Source organism: Ictalurus punctatus, chromosome 8, assembly GCF_001660625.3.
Source record: "Ictalurus punctatus breed USDA103 chromosome 8, Coco_2.0, whole genome shotgun sequence".
NCBI lineage: Eukaryota > Metazoa > Chordata > Actinopteri > Siluriformes > Ictaluridae > Ictalurus > Ictalurus punctatus.
Genome location: NC_030423.2, coordinates 10,834,037 through 10,850,623, shown reverse-complemented (window position 1 = coordinate 10,850,623; position 16,587 = coordinate 10,834,037). Strand labels below are relative to the sequence as shown.

Here is a 16,587-nt window from a genome sequence, read left to right as displayed (position 1 = left end):
GTTGTGATCACTGACGTCACCGCGCAACGAGAAACCCAGAGAGGCTTTCATTTTTTTAGTGCTACACAGAAGTTAATCACTCCTTGTTCTCTCTCTCTCTCTCTCTCTCTCTCTCTCTCTCTCTCTCTCTCTCACTATATATATATATATATATATATATATATATATATATATATATATATATATATATATATATATATATATATATATATATGTATGTATGTATATATATATAATATATATTGAATGTGCTGCCAACTTTATTATATCCATCCATCTTCTATACCGCTTATCCTCTTCAGGGTCACGGGGAAACCTGGAGTCTATCCCAGGGAGCATCGGGCATAAGGCGGGGTACACCCTGGACAGGGTGCGAACTTTATTATATTATACGCAAAATGATTCATTCATTAACAAATATAGTCAAGTCAAGTCAAGTCAAGTGGCTTGATTGTCATTTCATCCATACACTGGTAAGGTACAGTACACAGTGAAACGAAAAACGTTCCTCCAGGACCATGATGCTACATAAAACATCACACTAACCACAAGAGACGACGCAGAACTAAATAAGATCTACACATTTTTACATAAAGTGCACGTGCAAATGTGTGCTAAAAACGCAGGACAGTACAGTAACAATTAAAACAGGACAATAGGCACAGTAAGTGACAGTGTAGCGCCGACCAGTACACAGTTTTACTGTGGAAGCGTCCGATATAACAGGTAATGCAAAAGATAGGTCCAAAGAGTATGAAGGAGTCAAGGAGTAACAATATAATATAAAAATGGTATAAATGTAAACATAACATACTATGACTGAGTATTCAGCAGATTAGCTTATACCAAATATGGACATAGCAGTTAATGCAGTAGCAGCCAAGTAAAGTGTATAATAGTGAAAAGAAAATAAATATGATATTTTTTAAAATAATGTTTACAGAATTCAGAAATGTGCAACAGTTGCAAGGGGAGTGAGAATCTGCATTGTGTCTTCCAATATTTCTTTCAAATTAAAATCTCTAATTTTGTCCCTCAGACTTATACACACCAACAAAAATACCAGATGTTTCATGCTTTTTGAAAGCTTATTTAAATCTGTAATATAACTGTAATATCACACTTTTCTTCTATTTGTGTATGTGTATCCACATGTTTGTTTTATTTTGCTCTTGAGTTATTGTATCATATTCGAGATAAGAATGTGATCTCCCTGTTCATGTATTTACATGTTCTGCAATAAAATTAAGAAAACCACAGAAGGATCCAGCACCTTCTCGTAATTCTCATTATAAACAATGTTGCATGGATTTGTAAAGAAATTCTCATTTGCTTTTAATAAGACAACATATTTAGCGATTTGGTAGCTCCTCTGTTAAGTGGGAAAGTCAGCCAAGAATGTCATTCCTACCTAGACATGATTAAAGGAAAAATCTACCTAGAATAACTTGTATATCAGTATTTATAATCAAAATATGAAGTTCAATTTTGCAAAAATATTTATTGTATGATTCAATCCTGAGTTAAACTTCTTTCAGTGACAAGTTGGTGTATCTTCACTTTGGCTAGCAGTTTCTACTATTACCCACAATGCCTCTCGGCTACCGGTTGATAATGGGGCCAGTGAGAATTCATCTCTACCTAAACCGACCTGTGCAGCAGCACTTTAATCCATTAGTCTGTCAACAGCCATCTTTCTTGTCATTTTGTAGATCACAACTAGTGGAGCTGAGTTTCTGATGTAACTCAGCAGAACTGCATCGTACAGCTGCAATGCATTCTGGAACTTTGAATCCAGCATTTTGTTGTCTACTAAACTAGGACATTGAATGTCACTGAAAAAGTCACTCTTGCTCTTTTGTTTTTAGGAGCTTAAGGAACAGAGAAACCTGACCATTATCGGCCTTATGTTTGAGATCTTTTGAATTGTTTGTCCTATTAAACATCATTGTAACTGTACTTGCAATGCCACCTTGACATGTTGAGCATGCTAGACAACACGTTTTTACAGGAATAATGAAAATACAGCACCAACAAATTAGCACGAGAATACCTAGACACATCACAAATAATTAGATAGAAATATATTTATTGTATTTCAGGGTGAAGCTTTCCTTTAGGAAAATATAAATGCTACAGTAACTTGGAATCACACGCTTAGAAAACCAGGTTTCTTAGAATGGCTCCAGAGTTATAAAATAAAAGGGAAACCTAGTTTAGAGGGACAAACCGGCGAACCCTTTAAGGTGTGAATAAGTTAGTTTTTCAAATGCCCTGCAAAATAATTACATTAATTATTATAACAAATCCTGTAAAAAAAAACAAACATGTTTTCAGCTTTATAATAGTACAAATAGAATATTAAAATAAAATCTTTAGAAAAATATCTAATCATATTCCCCATGAATGTTAATCAAACCTTTAGGCAGCTTTCAAGATTAGCATGATACAAAACAAAATGAGGCGACAGTGTAAAATTAACATTATTTATTAATATTTGAGTGACATTGCAATCATTCAGACCTTATTTTAGAATTAATGTATAACCCAAGGTTACATGTGTTCAGCATATCCCCACTTTCAACCGTTCAACATAAAAATAAACCAATTTGTAGTAATGTTCATACAGTTATTAAAACAAGCATTGAGAACACATGCTTAACAATTGGACTTAGACGCTCAGGAATATCAGTCAATGTATTCGACCTATTTTGTAAACATACCGACCTATATTCCAAACAAAAGGAGTGTTATTTACTATATAGGTTAGATCTCAGTCTCATGTGTTTGATTTTCAGGTCTTAGAATAAATAAATATACTAGCATTATGAGGTGTTTTGCAATGTGCATGTTTGTAACACAAATAACTTCATGCAAATGTGAAACCAACACGTACCAAATATTAACCCTGGTCTTTACACTGACAGAAATACAGGCACACAGACTTGAGGAGTACTGAGTGAACAACTAAAGTCAAATGCATACATGAAATTCACACATTCTTTGTATAGTTAAATACATTCTTTATATATGGCTTTTCATTTGTCATTAGCCCTACATTTAGGCAGTATTAAAGTCAGGATCTTTGACTTCATCTTTATTTGGAAATGCGTTGCCATTGGTTGAGGAATGACACTTGAAGTGTGCTTCTCCTGACTCCCTGCCATAGCTTTTTGGTGTATCTCCGAACAGGCTGAGAACTTTAGGGCCAGTGCCAAAAAATCTTCCATTGTGGTCCTGAGGTATGTTGGCTAGGCCCATGTACATTGGCACATGATTTTTCACACTGAGGCCTTTCAATGGCTCCTTAGCCAGTGCAGCCAGTTTCTACAACACAGAATCACAAAAAGTTCACTATGCATATTAGAAATAGATCTGTATGAATACAACATCAAAACAACCATGGCTTCTAAAGTTTCTTAGTCATTTAAAAGCAGTCTGTGAGGCCATGATCCCTACCTGCTCACAAATGACCAGAACTTCTTCTAGCTGTTGAGTTTCCTCTTTCACAGCCACTAGGCTCTCGAGCGCAGACTGACGTGGGTGCAAGCCTCGGTCAAACTGATTGTACAAACCCCTCCAGAACCTGAACCACAAATAAAAACCACAAGACACTGCCACTGATACAGTGTGTAATTGCACTCTAGTGTATTCTTACTGATAACTCATAAACAAATACCTCAATACTGTCTGCCCAGTGAAGGAAAAAAAATGGGCAGGTCTCTAGAACTATAAACATAATGAAAAATTCAAATCAACATTTGTAGCATCTTATAGTACTATGGTGTGTTTATTGTGGTGAACTGTGCACTAATATTATAACTACTATATTACTGTTTATGAATATTTCTATTCTATTCATTATTACTATAGCAATAGATTGCAGTAATTGAAGACTCAAATACTTGCGGTTGACTGTTGACAGTGCTACATAAATACCTTCAAAGCATTTTTAGGGTTATTTGAAATCAGTGCTTTATTTTTAGCAAGTATAAAATGATACCAATGGGAATAAGTAACTAGTAACTGAAAATGTCACAAACACACACACACACACACACACACACACACACACACACACACACACAAAGAAATTATTAAAAATGTGCTCTAACACACTTGAAACAGTAGGGGTTAGTAATGGGATGTAGAACTCCTTGGGTCTGACTGTGGTCTGGTCTGAACAGAGGGTTCATGCAGTCCAGTTTATTCTTCCACAAATGAGGCCAGACGGAGTGAGTCTTCTCTCTAATACTTCAGACAAAAATAAAATGGTCATTCTTTCAATAAAAATCAGCACATAGTGCATGTCAACACTAAAGATTTGAATGGTATGGACTGCACAGTGCACAAGACAATATGCATCTTAATTTGATTTTTAAAAAAAAGGTTTACCATAGAAGTTTCCTCTCTTTTTCACTGTTGCAAATGAAGTTGCCATACTGACATGAATTAATGTGATTGTGGATGCTGATGAGGAATCTCTCGTTGTATTCGAAGGCACAGGGAAACTGCTCCATAAGCTGCCACACACACTCTAAGAACTGGTCAATAACAGGAGACACTTCTTTGGGGTCTCCGTTTAAGTGGCTGTACCTAAATATAAATGATTTGAAATAAACATTGAAACATAAAATATGTACAGAAGCATAGGTTAAAGTATAAAGCATATCTTACCTATGAGAAAACTTGTGTCCAAATGAAACCCAGTCTTTTTCAATCAACACCTACACACAAAAAAGGCAGGCATGAAACATAAAGATATGATCTGATCATTTACAGTAAACTTACCGCCACTTGCAAAATGGCAGAGTATTTAATTTATTCTGACATAATCCAGAATACTACTGACCTACTTTTTTTTCCCATTTTGTACAACAGGAAATTAAATTTTCTTTAGAAATATGATTCCAAGACAAGAGCTAATCCATGCTGCAGGACATGTTCATCTCACTCACCCTGATGGGTTTCTCATAAGAATCTACAAAACTAGGCTCTTCCCTGAGAGTCTCGACCAGACTCAGACACAGTAAATCCTAAGCATTAAAAAGGCCCATAAGCATGATATTCGCCTAAATACAAACCTTTTACATGTGCACACAAAGTAGACTAATATCATCATCATCAACTCTCATCGATATTTGTATAAAGCAAGGTAGAAAAAACTCTTAGAACTCTAAAAGTAATAATAAGAACATTTTCAACAACACTGCAAGATTGTCAAGTTATATTACTTATATGACAATTCTTCCTTAAATAAGTACTCATTTTTATTTTTTAAATACAATGTTAGTCATTTATAGACCACAGCACTTATGTCTAGTTTAGGAGCATGTTACCATTTGAATGAAATATGCATTAAAGCAATTTTAAAAATGAAGTGTATGATCGCTAATATTATATTTAAATAAAAGGACATCCCAGCCAGACACGTTTATTTGTCTTTAATGTATTCTTAAATATTAAGCATCAACTATATAAACGTTTTAATTATTATTTGGAGCTGGGTGTTCTTAAGTAGTGAACTCAGGCTTTTGGGCCCTATCTTCTATAAACTGATTAGATACAGTATAAGGAAAATCTTTATGGTATATATATATATTATATATATATATCACATATATAACACTATTGTTTACCATGAATCCCTTAAGAGTCCTGTAGTAAGGGTCAAGAAGCACACTGGCTATGGAGCACACTTGAGCTGTTCGATCCCAACCATCCGAGCAGTGGATCAAGATGCTGATGCCTTTCTCTGCCACAGCCTGCAGGCACACTCATTCAATCAGCACTGGAGATTCTGAAGTACTGGACACAAGTGTGCTTTGCTCAAAATCAGTCCTGTGTCTTACCCTGGCAACAAAGATTCCAGCTGCCAATATTGATCTGATGTGTTTTAACCAGTCTGAATTTTCCAGGCCTAAAAGGAATTCCCCCATGGATGAGGAACAAAGATCAGACACTGTGGAATGAGACACTGTTATTAAACTGACCCATGGGAATAAATAAATATAACCCAACAGCATACAGCACAGCAAAACGAATAGCAGATTTTCATAGGACTCTTGGTGATGAAAATCTGTCCATCAGTATTGATACATTATTTGAAAAATATTTTGTTTAGAACACAGGAAAAATGACAACTTCATATTTGGCATGCAGTACGTTAGTTTAGATGTTGAAAAATAAGCAACACTAATGTAATGTGCTGCAACATTTGTTTCTATATATTTAGAAGGAATATAACAGTGTATGTAAGAAATATAACTGTTATAGTCTAATTTAAACATCGTCCAGGGTGTTCCCCGCCTTGTGCCACATGCTCCCTGGGATAGGCTCCAGGTTCCCCGTGACTCAATAGGATAAGCGGCGTAGAAAATGGACGGATGGATAGCATAATTTATCAACACAAAGCATTTAGCCTCACAGCATGTGTAAAGTATAAAACATATCTCTGTATTGAAATTACCCTACAACATCAGTAACTTAAAATTAACATGAACATGACACAATATTCAAAGGCATGGTCATGTGTAACTGTATGCCATTTCAAAAGTGTGTAATTACATGTGCTTTACTTAAAATATAACACTGACAAACCTCTCCTTTGGGACAAGGTACAAGAGCCTGGTGACAGTTTCATTAGTGTGCAATGGCTCGGTCAACCTATGATACTTTTATCTAAAACAAGCATAAAATATTCTCCAGAAAGCTAATGGCTTTCCTCGAAGTGAAAGTGCTTAAATTCAGATCTGTGTTCTAGGAAAATCGTGATTCTGGGAAGAATTAGAGAGGGAAAGGCTCCAACTGGCTTTAATGTAATCAGACCTAAAGCTGCCATGCTGTCTCAGTTGGACAGCCACTCTCTGGTATACACCCTCTGGACTCCCTAATGTTTTGAGGGTAAAATCAAAGCTAAGAATACTATTATTTTTAAAGCGTGACTCAAATCATTCTCACGCCCCTCAAATGGGGGTAAAGGGTCCCCGATTGTCAACTTAAAAACAAATAAAAATAGTCAAGCAATGAAAGCCAGATGGATTCAAGCATTCCTTAATAAATTCCCTCTAGTGTTACCATGAAACCCTCCTACAGTCCAGTCTAAGTAATCTCAATGCTTAGTTTCTATACTAGAGTGAATGAGACCACTTGGTGGGCCCAGTGCACTAGTGTTCCTGTCTCACTACAAGCAGTATTACAAGAATAATCAAAGGAAATGTATAGTAGATGTATGTAGCAGCTTCCCACCATTCACTTACATGCGAAACTGCTAGACATACCAGCCCAAGGTAGTGTAACAATGAAAATTTATGAAAAAACTATGTTTTTATTTCAAAACCTCTTATTACTACTCCATCTTCAAGAACCACCATATCTTGGTCAAGGTCATGGCGGATCTAGGACTGGCACAAGGTAGGAGAATTCACCCAAGATGAGAAACCAGTTCATCCCAAGGCACCTTGTGCATGCATTCATACACTCATTCCCACCCAGGGGAAATTTAGCTTGGTCAATCCGCCTACCTGGACAGTGGGAGTAAACCGGAGAACCCGGAGGAAACCCATGCGAACACATTGAGAACATGCGAAACTCCGCACCAATATTAAATGTACATATCATCCTAATTGTGTAACATTTTATCATGCGTTCCAATATTGTTGCAACACTGTAATAAAGTCAACATGTTAACTTGTACCTATTTTTGTGATAGAGATTTTTATAAGCTGAAAATGATAACAAGCACTACATTCAGGACTCTCTTTCTGGTATCGTCATACATCACTACGTCTAATACGTGACATCTGTTTACTTGCAAAGGCTGGCTAGCGTCTCAGCTATGTAATGTACAGTAGCTAGCAAATGACACATACTGCCTCACAGGTGGTGTGACATAATTTGATAAACTGGACCATAGGAACAACATCTGGCAGTCGATACAGAAACATATCAAATATGAAAAAGCTATTTGAAATATGAATAAACAAAAAACAAACAAAAAAAACCACAAGGGCATTGTATCGCTCTGATTCATGCAGTAAATACTGTGCCTGTAATGTGTCCTTCATATGATTAATTATTACAGGTTAAATGCGGAATACATAAGCAGCAGCATACGTACCTTCGATCAGTTTCTGCTGACTGTTCCTCATCACATGGATATTTTCAATGCCGATGAACTGAAACTTTATATTGGTGTAGTTATCCTCGTTTTCATAGCCCTTTCCTGTAGCCCGGTTTGCCATTGCGTTTAGCTGAAACCAGGATTATTATGATTTCATCTCTATAAAGCCATCATATGCACATTTTATTAAACATGTCTATCATTGTGATAAAGATTAGCACTCACCTTGGGTCTGGTGTCCACAACATACATGAATCGGCTGCTCGGGTTGGACTTCATAATGGCCTCTAGCATCTGTTCGTCTTCTAAGCAGCGGGCACTGAAGCCTGAAAGAGGCTGGCTGCTGCGACATATAGCTGCCTGAGATGGAAAATACAGTTTTGGTACAATGGAGCCTTGATTGCATAAACCACATTGTGAGAAAAAGCTACACTGGGTGTATATGTCTGCATAATCAAATGGGTCAAAAGCAAGTCATTTGAATTAAGTGATTAATTACTTTCCCCATTATTTTCCCATTCGCTGTACTTTTTCCATTGTTTCCATATGAGGGCATATAAAAGAAATGAAAACACGTGTTGAGGGGCACAACTGATCTGCTGCTTTTAATACAAAATAGAAATGATCATCAGGAGACCTCTAGCCACAGATAATAAATCATGCACAGAGCCCTTAACATCAAACTGTTCTCTCCATGAAATTTACCCTATTCCATGAGAAGTTGTCCTTCATTTCCCCTCATAAAAAATAAAAATAAATAAATTTTAAAAAAATCGAAAGCTATGTGGATATAATTTTTTTTAGACCCTGACCACACAGGGGACACAGACATGAAACGAGTTGATACTATGACCCAGCCATTTCTGTCACATACCCCTGGTTTGCATGCAGAGGTCACATATTCTTAACTGCTCTTTGAACTAACACAACCAAAAAGAAATATGAGTCTTTGGAGAATACTTGACCTCAATAAAATGAATGACCTGTACTGATTGAGCAACCCCATATGGGGCGGGGGGGACTATGCTTGCGTTTAAGCACCTATCAGACAAATGAATACTGACAACTTCACTTTGGATAATTCTGGGGCAGAAGATACACTTTAATGTTTACGACAATTTGAGTAAGTTCAGCACTGACAACATATAGCTAATACCCACTGCAGTACAGGTGGGGAAAAAATATGTCTTATCTGTGTTAAAGTCTGCTGTATTCCATTTGCACTACTATCAGATAACAGATGACTAATAACATGCAGGCCATACGGCTTCTAATCTGTCATGAAAAGGGCCCCTAAAAGTTTTGAAAGCTCACTTGAGTTTCTTTGCAGTAGTATGACAACGTAGGAAATCGGCCCTTGCTGCGAAACTTGGAGCTCCCTATGATGACAGGGAGCGTGGCTGATTTAGGTACGAACAGGTCAGCGGGGTAAGTGTCACATACCTGGAGAAGATGGAGTAAAGGTGACAGGTTCCATTTATAAGTGTATAAACATCATATATACATGTCACACATTGATTAAATGTCACCACAATTGTCTTCCATATTGTGCGTTTCTCAACACTGGAGACAAACATCAGAAAGTAACAGTTGAGATACACACTGACCCTGTATTCTCGGTTGATAGAGGTGACATGCCAGAGTTTATTTGGCACTCCCATGCGACTATATTCAGCCTTCATGTCTATAAAGTCCCAATTTTCATCCCTTTCGGCCTTGTTGAAATTTGTCTTGAAAGAAAAACAATAAAGCTCCTCGTATCGCTCTGAAAGATAGAAAAATTGCAAAATAAAAAACGTAACAGCACAGTAATACAGTACATATGACTGAAAAGAAATCATGAATATAACTGGAAGCACTGGGAGTCTGTTAACCATCATGGCACAGAAGAAATATCATAAATATCTGAATATCTGTATATTTGAAGACTCACATGACTGCAGAGGAAAGAGAAAAGCTGATGAGAGCTTAATACAAAACTTAATAGAGAAATAGCGAAGAAGAGGTGTTATTTAACACTGTGTGCATTAGCTCCAGGCAAAGGTGTTGTAACACTGCAAATTTTGCAGACTCCATTTTTAATTTAGCAGCTTTTATTTGTGGTTCACAAAAAATTGTGAAGCCCTATGGGTCTTTAAGTACTGAGTTTTTAGTATTAAATCTACTAGATTAGAACATTCATCCATTCAGCCATCCATTTTCTGTACCGCTTATCCTACACAGGGTCGCAGGGAGCCTGGAGCACTGGCACAGGGAACTGAGGGGAACTGAGGTGAACTGAGGCATGAGGCGGGGGGTACACTGAAAGGGGCACCAACCCATCTCAGGGCACATTCACACACCCATTCACACACTACAGACATTTGGAAATGCCAATCAGCCTACAACGCATGTCTTTGGACTGGGGGAGGAAACCGGAGTGCCCGGAGGAAACCTCAGAAGCACGGGGAGAACATGCAAACTCCGCGCACAAAGGATGGAAATGTGTTTCAAACCCCCAACCCCTGGAGGTGCGAGGCAAATGTACAAACCACTAAGCCACCATGACTTTTATTTAAATTCTTTATATAAATTATTTTCCCTCATTTGTGCCTGAGAATTTATAAGACGTCTGTCTATCACCTCTGGTACAATGAAGGCATCCATGTCCAAAAACAAACCACGTGATCATATCTAAGATTTGTGAAATATTTCAGTTTACCTGGCCTGGAGAGTCGTAAGAGTGACATAAAAACATCATTGCAGTCGCTCTCTTGTGGGATGATGAGTTGAATAAGCTGAGAGTTCTTACATTGAATGAGAAGTGAGTGTCCCAGAGCAGGACTGCTTTGTTTCTTAATATTACACACCAGACTATGCAGCACCTGTGATTAAAAACCAGAGCATACGTAATTGCGAAGCTTTGTCAATCAGAGATTTTCATATATGTGACCAAGGATCTCAAAAACACTATAACAATTAGACCATTTTTACATTTCCATGTCCCTGACATCATTCTTCATGCATCTTCTTCTTCTGATAGCTCTCTAAAGAGACTTCTGAGTCTTTGGAGACTCAGACCACCTGTGACTGACATGCCACATTGAGTTTACTTTATTTATTTTTTGTTGACAATATAATTTCAAATTCTGTAATATTTAACCTGATCCATTAGAGATGAACGAATTAAGCAAGTGAGGGAGATGTGGTTGGATGCAGTTCAAATTCACATGAACAAAGAGAAATGTTACAGACGCTTACCAAATGTAACAATATCCTTTGTAAATATTTACATATATTATTTCCATCATGCAAACAGTGACTTTTTCTTGCAAGTGAAAAATCATGATGGTAATATTTTCCGCATCCCGCAGAAGCAGCTAGAATCTGAGGCTGGGATAGAGAAGGCTGGACTGGCCATCACCATGATCCCATCAGGAAAACAATAGGAAAATGAATGAATGAATTTATGATTATGTTTAATTATTGGCTGAAGCTTGTATTTAGATGGTTAGGGCCTTGCTGAAGGACAATTTGACTTCCTGCCAATCATACCAATATACCATACACTACCGATCAAAAGTTTAGACACATTCTTTATTTTTATTTTCTCCAAATGTTAGAATGATAATAAAGTCATCAAAACTCTGGAATAACACAAATGAAACTATGGGAATTATGTTGTAATAAAAAAAATCCAAAACAAATCAAAATAATATAATATTATAGCATCTTCAAAGTAGATAGCCTTTTTTGCCTAGGATTTCCAGAAATGTATTCTTGGTATTATTGTCTGATTTTCGGAATATTTTGCTCCGAGTCGTCCGTTAAAAAAAAAAAAAAAAGATTTCAGTTTCCATGATCCAAATTTTGTGTCTCCAAACTTTTATACACACACACACACACACACACACACACACATATATATATATATATATATATATATATATATATATATATATATATATATATATATATATAGAGAGAGAGAGAGAGAGAGAGAGAGAGAGAGAGAGCAAATAATGTCAATAAGCACTTACCCACAGTTCACTGAGATCCTCAGCCTCATTATCCACAAACACTGTATGAAAGGCTGTTAAATATAGTGTTCCAACTCGTGCCCTGTGAGAACATCCCCTGTCCACTAGCTGGACTTTTTCAACCTGAAATATGACGCAGCCCAAATTCAATAACAATTACGAATGAAAATGAAAAATTTGGCAAAAGTCCTTAATAGATCTGGATATTAATATAACGTTAAACAACATTAGCCTACCCATTGTTAATGAACCTACGAGCCTATGAACGCACTAAAAGACATTTATTACAGTCATTCAATATATAAACTAACTGAATTATATCACATATTGTAAAAACAAGCCCACGGGCAATTGAAACCATGCTCTTGCCAATAAAATAGTACAGTTATTGTACGAACCATTATTTTGTATTTACCTTTGGTAATCTGATGTGCTCCATCTTTCACTCGCAAACAGCACAAATCAGCATTTATCAGCAGCTTCCGGTAGCAGCTGTAAGCATCATACTAAAAAGATTTTTTTGGTATATTGTCTCAGAACATTTTGAACGAATTAGACAGATTACACAAGATAAATATTGTCGAAGTGAATCTGATGTGATCATAGTCTACCCAGTCAATAGGGTGAATCACCGTTAGCTCCGTGGAAACACCGCGCGGTCCTAAAGCCGACCCTGTGTGGTACATGAATACAACTAAACCCCTACAAAGGTGTAAGTTCTGATCATGTTTCAGCAACAAGAAAACACGACTGTGGGCAAATAAATAAAAATAAAACATAATTTTAAAAAATTCAAAAGATTCATTTGTAATGAACTGGTGACCACAAGAAAAAAAACATTTGAAAAGAGAGCTGAACTTTAATAGTCATTAAAATACAGTATTACTTTAGCTGTTGTAGACTCTCATGTAGAAAAGTGATTTTGGCTATAAAAAAAAAAAAATAAAAAAATAAATCTGGACAATTCTATGACTGTATTTGGTAAATAAATCATCTAGATCTAAGAAGAAGAAAAAAAAGAATTTTAAGGGCATATCCAGGGTTTCCAGAGTGTGTGAATATGTGCGTATGTTTTCGTTTCCTTTAGGATAGTTAGTTTCTTTTGGTACAGTTAGAGGGAAATTTAGTTTATTATTTTGACCGGCTTCTGACGTTCAAACCACAATATATTTTTTTTAAAAAAAGGAAGAATTAAAAATAAAAAACAAAGCAAACGCAAACCTGGTCTCGCCAACCCTTTATTTTATTGCATGTTGCGGCCCGACCTAGACCGGATCGTAACACTGTGCATAGGGCCCTGTAATACACTGGCATTCCATCCAGGATGTATTCCTGCCTCACATCCAGTGTTACTAGTATAGGATTCATCTTGACCCTGACTAAGATAAAGATGAATGAACAGTTAAAATAATTCAAAGCAAGGGTTTGGTTTGGGAAACTACACTCACCTACCACTTAATTAGGAACATCATACTAATATGTGGTAGGATTCATATCTGGTAACTGTGGAGTCACCAGACTGAAGTATACCAAACTCCTTGTCAGGTTAATGGACCCAGTTTGAGACAACTTGTGTTTTGTGACATTGTGCAATACCAGGCTGGAAGTTGCCATTATAAGGTCACTTGTGGCCATAAAAGAATAACATATGCTCAGACAGGCTGTGGCATTCAGACAATGCTCAAATTGGTATTAAGTGTATTATGCAAAAATTCCCCACATATTTACATCACCACTACCAGCCTGAACTATTGGCACACGGCAGGTTGGGTCCATGGATTAATACTGTTGATATCAAATTCTGACCCTACCATTTGAATGTCACAGCAGAAATCAAGATTAATCAGACTGGGTGACATTTTTCTAATTTTTCTAATCAAATATCCAGTTTTGGTGAGCCTGTGCCTACTGTAGCCTCAGATTCCTGCTATTAGCTGACAGGAGTATAATCCGATGAGGGTTTCTGCTGTTGTAGCCCATCCACCTTAAGGTTTAATTTGTTGTACATTCTGATGTGCTTTTCTGCTGGCCATGGTTGTAAAGAGTGGTTATTTGAGTTACTGTAGATGTCCTGTCCTCTCAAATCAGTTTCAAATCATTCACCTCTCACCTTTCAAACTGCAGAACTCAGATTTACTGGATGATGATGATGATGATGATTATTATTATTATTATTATTATTATTATTGTGCACCATTCTATGTAAATTCTACAGTATATGGCTGAGCGAGCTGTCAACTGGCTTATTGGATAATTGCATGATAAATGTAGTTGCAGCACCATAGGAAATAGATCAGTACTTTCAACTTATATGTCATTATTTTCAATATGATGTTTACTGTTTTCTGCCATCTCTATAGAATACACTGTAGGCAACATTTGGAATTTTTTAAAATAAATTGTTCTCTGAACGGCTAGAAAATGCTCAACAGAAGTACTCTTAAACCAAAATTTAACAGGAACTGAAAAATTGTAACCTAAAATTATTAACTTGATACGTATGTTGATACAGATTTAGTGAGTTGCAAACATATTATGTTAGACAGTCAGATGAATCATCAGTGAACAGAAGAAGTGAAAGGCTGTGTGTTTTCCTCATGCAAGTGATCATGTTGACACAAGTATCTGATTCTATGATTGTAAAGCGTTATAACACCCATTAACAACTTAATTGCTTTATTTACCAGTAACATTAAGCTAAAAAAACAAACAAACAAACAAAAAAAAACTTCTGGTAAAGAAGAAAGCAGTGTCAAGGACAATAATTTTCCATTTACTGTAGTCCTTTCCCATTTGATAAGTTATGTGGTTGCCAAATGAAATTTCTTTCGAGAGTCTGCTGCATTTTAGTTATGTGAACCTTACACCTTCTTAGCAATAGTTTTTCGTGAAAACCAGTTGCATACACATGATAATTAAAAGTAGCCCGCTTAGATAAATGCAAATAGTTTACAGATAGATTACTAAAAGAAATTATATCAATTATAGGTAGGCTACAGCCTATTTTCATTGCCAATATATTGCTTAATTATTTTAAAGATTATACATGTAAACATGCTCTATACTGCAGCTATTATAGCTCATATAGCCAGCCCATCTTTTTGCACCATCTTTAGTCTTGTCACTAATAATTGACCAGGACATTTCCTGGTGATGGAACCGTTAAGTGGTTTAAAGCATCCCATCAACAAACAGTGATAGAAGCCTTGTGTAGCGAAGTCAATTTGTTGGAGCAGAGGGCCAATGTACTTGGTGGCTTTAGCTTGATCATTACACTGGCAGTTGGGTAATGAATTGACCAACACTTGTCAGATAGAGCAATATTAAATACAATGCCCATTTTACTGTGCTCTACATCTAAAGGCTCAGAGATACTGTATACACAGCAGCTTTTGCAAGAGAGTTAGGCCTCTCTAGTATAGTGGATAAAATGTAATGCGCAGTAAATCTAGGAATGATTTGAACTGAAATCAGGGTTACCACAAAACCTGGTAATTGGTCATGAGTGTCTTAGCACTTAAACTTTGGAACACATTGTATTATTCCCTTTGGGTCTGCTCATCTCATCCTGTTTTTTTAAAAGTAGACTTTTAATGACTATGCTCCGTTAGTCTTTTGTTGTCAATATTACTAAAATTCACTGAGCTATTATTAGGGGGCCAAGCACCGAAGGTGCATAGGCTCCTTATTGTTACTCTTCTTCTTCTTCTTGTTCTTCTTCTTGTTCTTCTTCTTCTTCTTCTTCTTCTTCTTCTTCTTCTTCTCCTTCTTCTTCTTCTTATTTTAGCTAGGGTGTCCATGGTAGCCCATAAAACCGTCTGACCAAATTTGGGCCAAGTGCTGCCAATGCTCTAGCGCCACCATTGGGTCAAATTGTGGCCTAATTCGGAAGTACATTTACAGTCATAACTTTTGAACTTTGGAACTTTGAACTTTTTTCAAATTGAAAAGTCAGGCTTCGACCTTGGTTAAAACGAGTTCAACACACCCTGTGAAGTCAATTTCTGCCTATTAGATTATTGAATCTTGAATTTTGTTAAAAACGGTTTTGTTTCCACCACTCCTATAAATATTGTACAATCATCACCAAATTTGGCATATGGCATTTTCAGAGTAATCTTCACAACAGTTATCAAAATAATTTTCAATACTCCAAATGGTTTGCCTGTAATTCGGCAGCAAATCTGATGGCAAAGGTGCCAAACAGGTTGTGAGGCTTTATCTCAGAAACGACCTTGCACACTGATACAAATATTGGTAGGCAGCTTCAGGACCATGCCCTAATGCTATGCAACAAATTATGTGACAGCACCATTTACTGATCAAAAGTTACAATAACATGACAAAAATGCTTACATCTAAGTGCCATTTTTGTTACTCCTCCTCCGAATTGTGTCTAATCTTCAAAAATTTGGCTCACATCATCTTGAGACCTATCTAAAAAAA

The 16,587-nt window shown here is 36.5% G+C and overlaps 1 protein-coding gene across 3 annotated transcripts; it reads right to left on the bottom strand.

Moving 5' to 3' along the window:
* Positions 1-2,472: 2,472 nt before the first annotated feature.
* Positions 2,473-12,787, bottom strand: mtmr7a (myotubularin related protein 7a). 3 transcript variants are annotated; one of them, XM_017473331.3, is made up of 14 exons: positions 12,557-12,785; positions 12,142-12,264; positions 10,824-10,986; positions 9,730-9,887; positions 9,437-9,565; positions 8,348-8,482; positions 8,120-8,252; positions 5,853-5,962; positions 5,640-5,765; positions 4,678-4,727; positions 4,396-4,596; positions 4,120-4,254; positions 3,460-3,586; positions 2,473-3,327 (listed from the first exon to the last, which is right to left on the bottom strand). In XM_017473331.3, exons 1-14 carry the CDS (start codon positions 12,578-12,580, stop codon positions 3,061-3,063), a joined length of 1,881 nt encoding a protein of 626 aa, XP_017328820.1. In that variant the 5' UTR covers positions 12,581-12,785; the 3' UTR covers positions 2,473-3,060. The 3 variants fall into 3 exon arrangements, 2 of the variants coding, with proteins under 2 accessions (XP_017328820.1, XP_017328822.1); XR_006982939.2 differs by having other exon boundaries at positions 3,307-3,327; positions 3,460-3,729; positions 12,557-12,787; XM_017473333.3 differs by lacking the exon at positions 2,473-3,327 and adding an exon at positions 3,680-3,729 and having other exon boundaries at positions 12,557-12,787.
* Positions 12,788-16,587: the final 3,800 nt, after the last annotated feature.

Bases quoted from the DNA above. Each gene is read 5' to 3' on its own strand.
- mtmr7a (XM_017473331.3), bottom strand. From the start codon at position 12,580: ATGGAGCACATCAGATTACCAAAG. The intron at 8,253-8,347 runs GTGAGTGCTAAT...TCCTGGTTTCAG, and splicing joins TTGTGGACACCAGACCCAAG to CTAAACGCAATGGCAAACCG. The intron at 4,728-5,639 runs GTAAACAATAGT...TTTTGTGTGTAG, and splicing joins GGACTCTTAAGGGATTCATG to GTGTTGATTGAAAAAGACTG.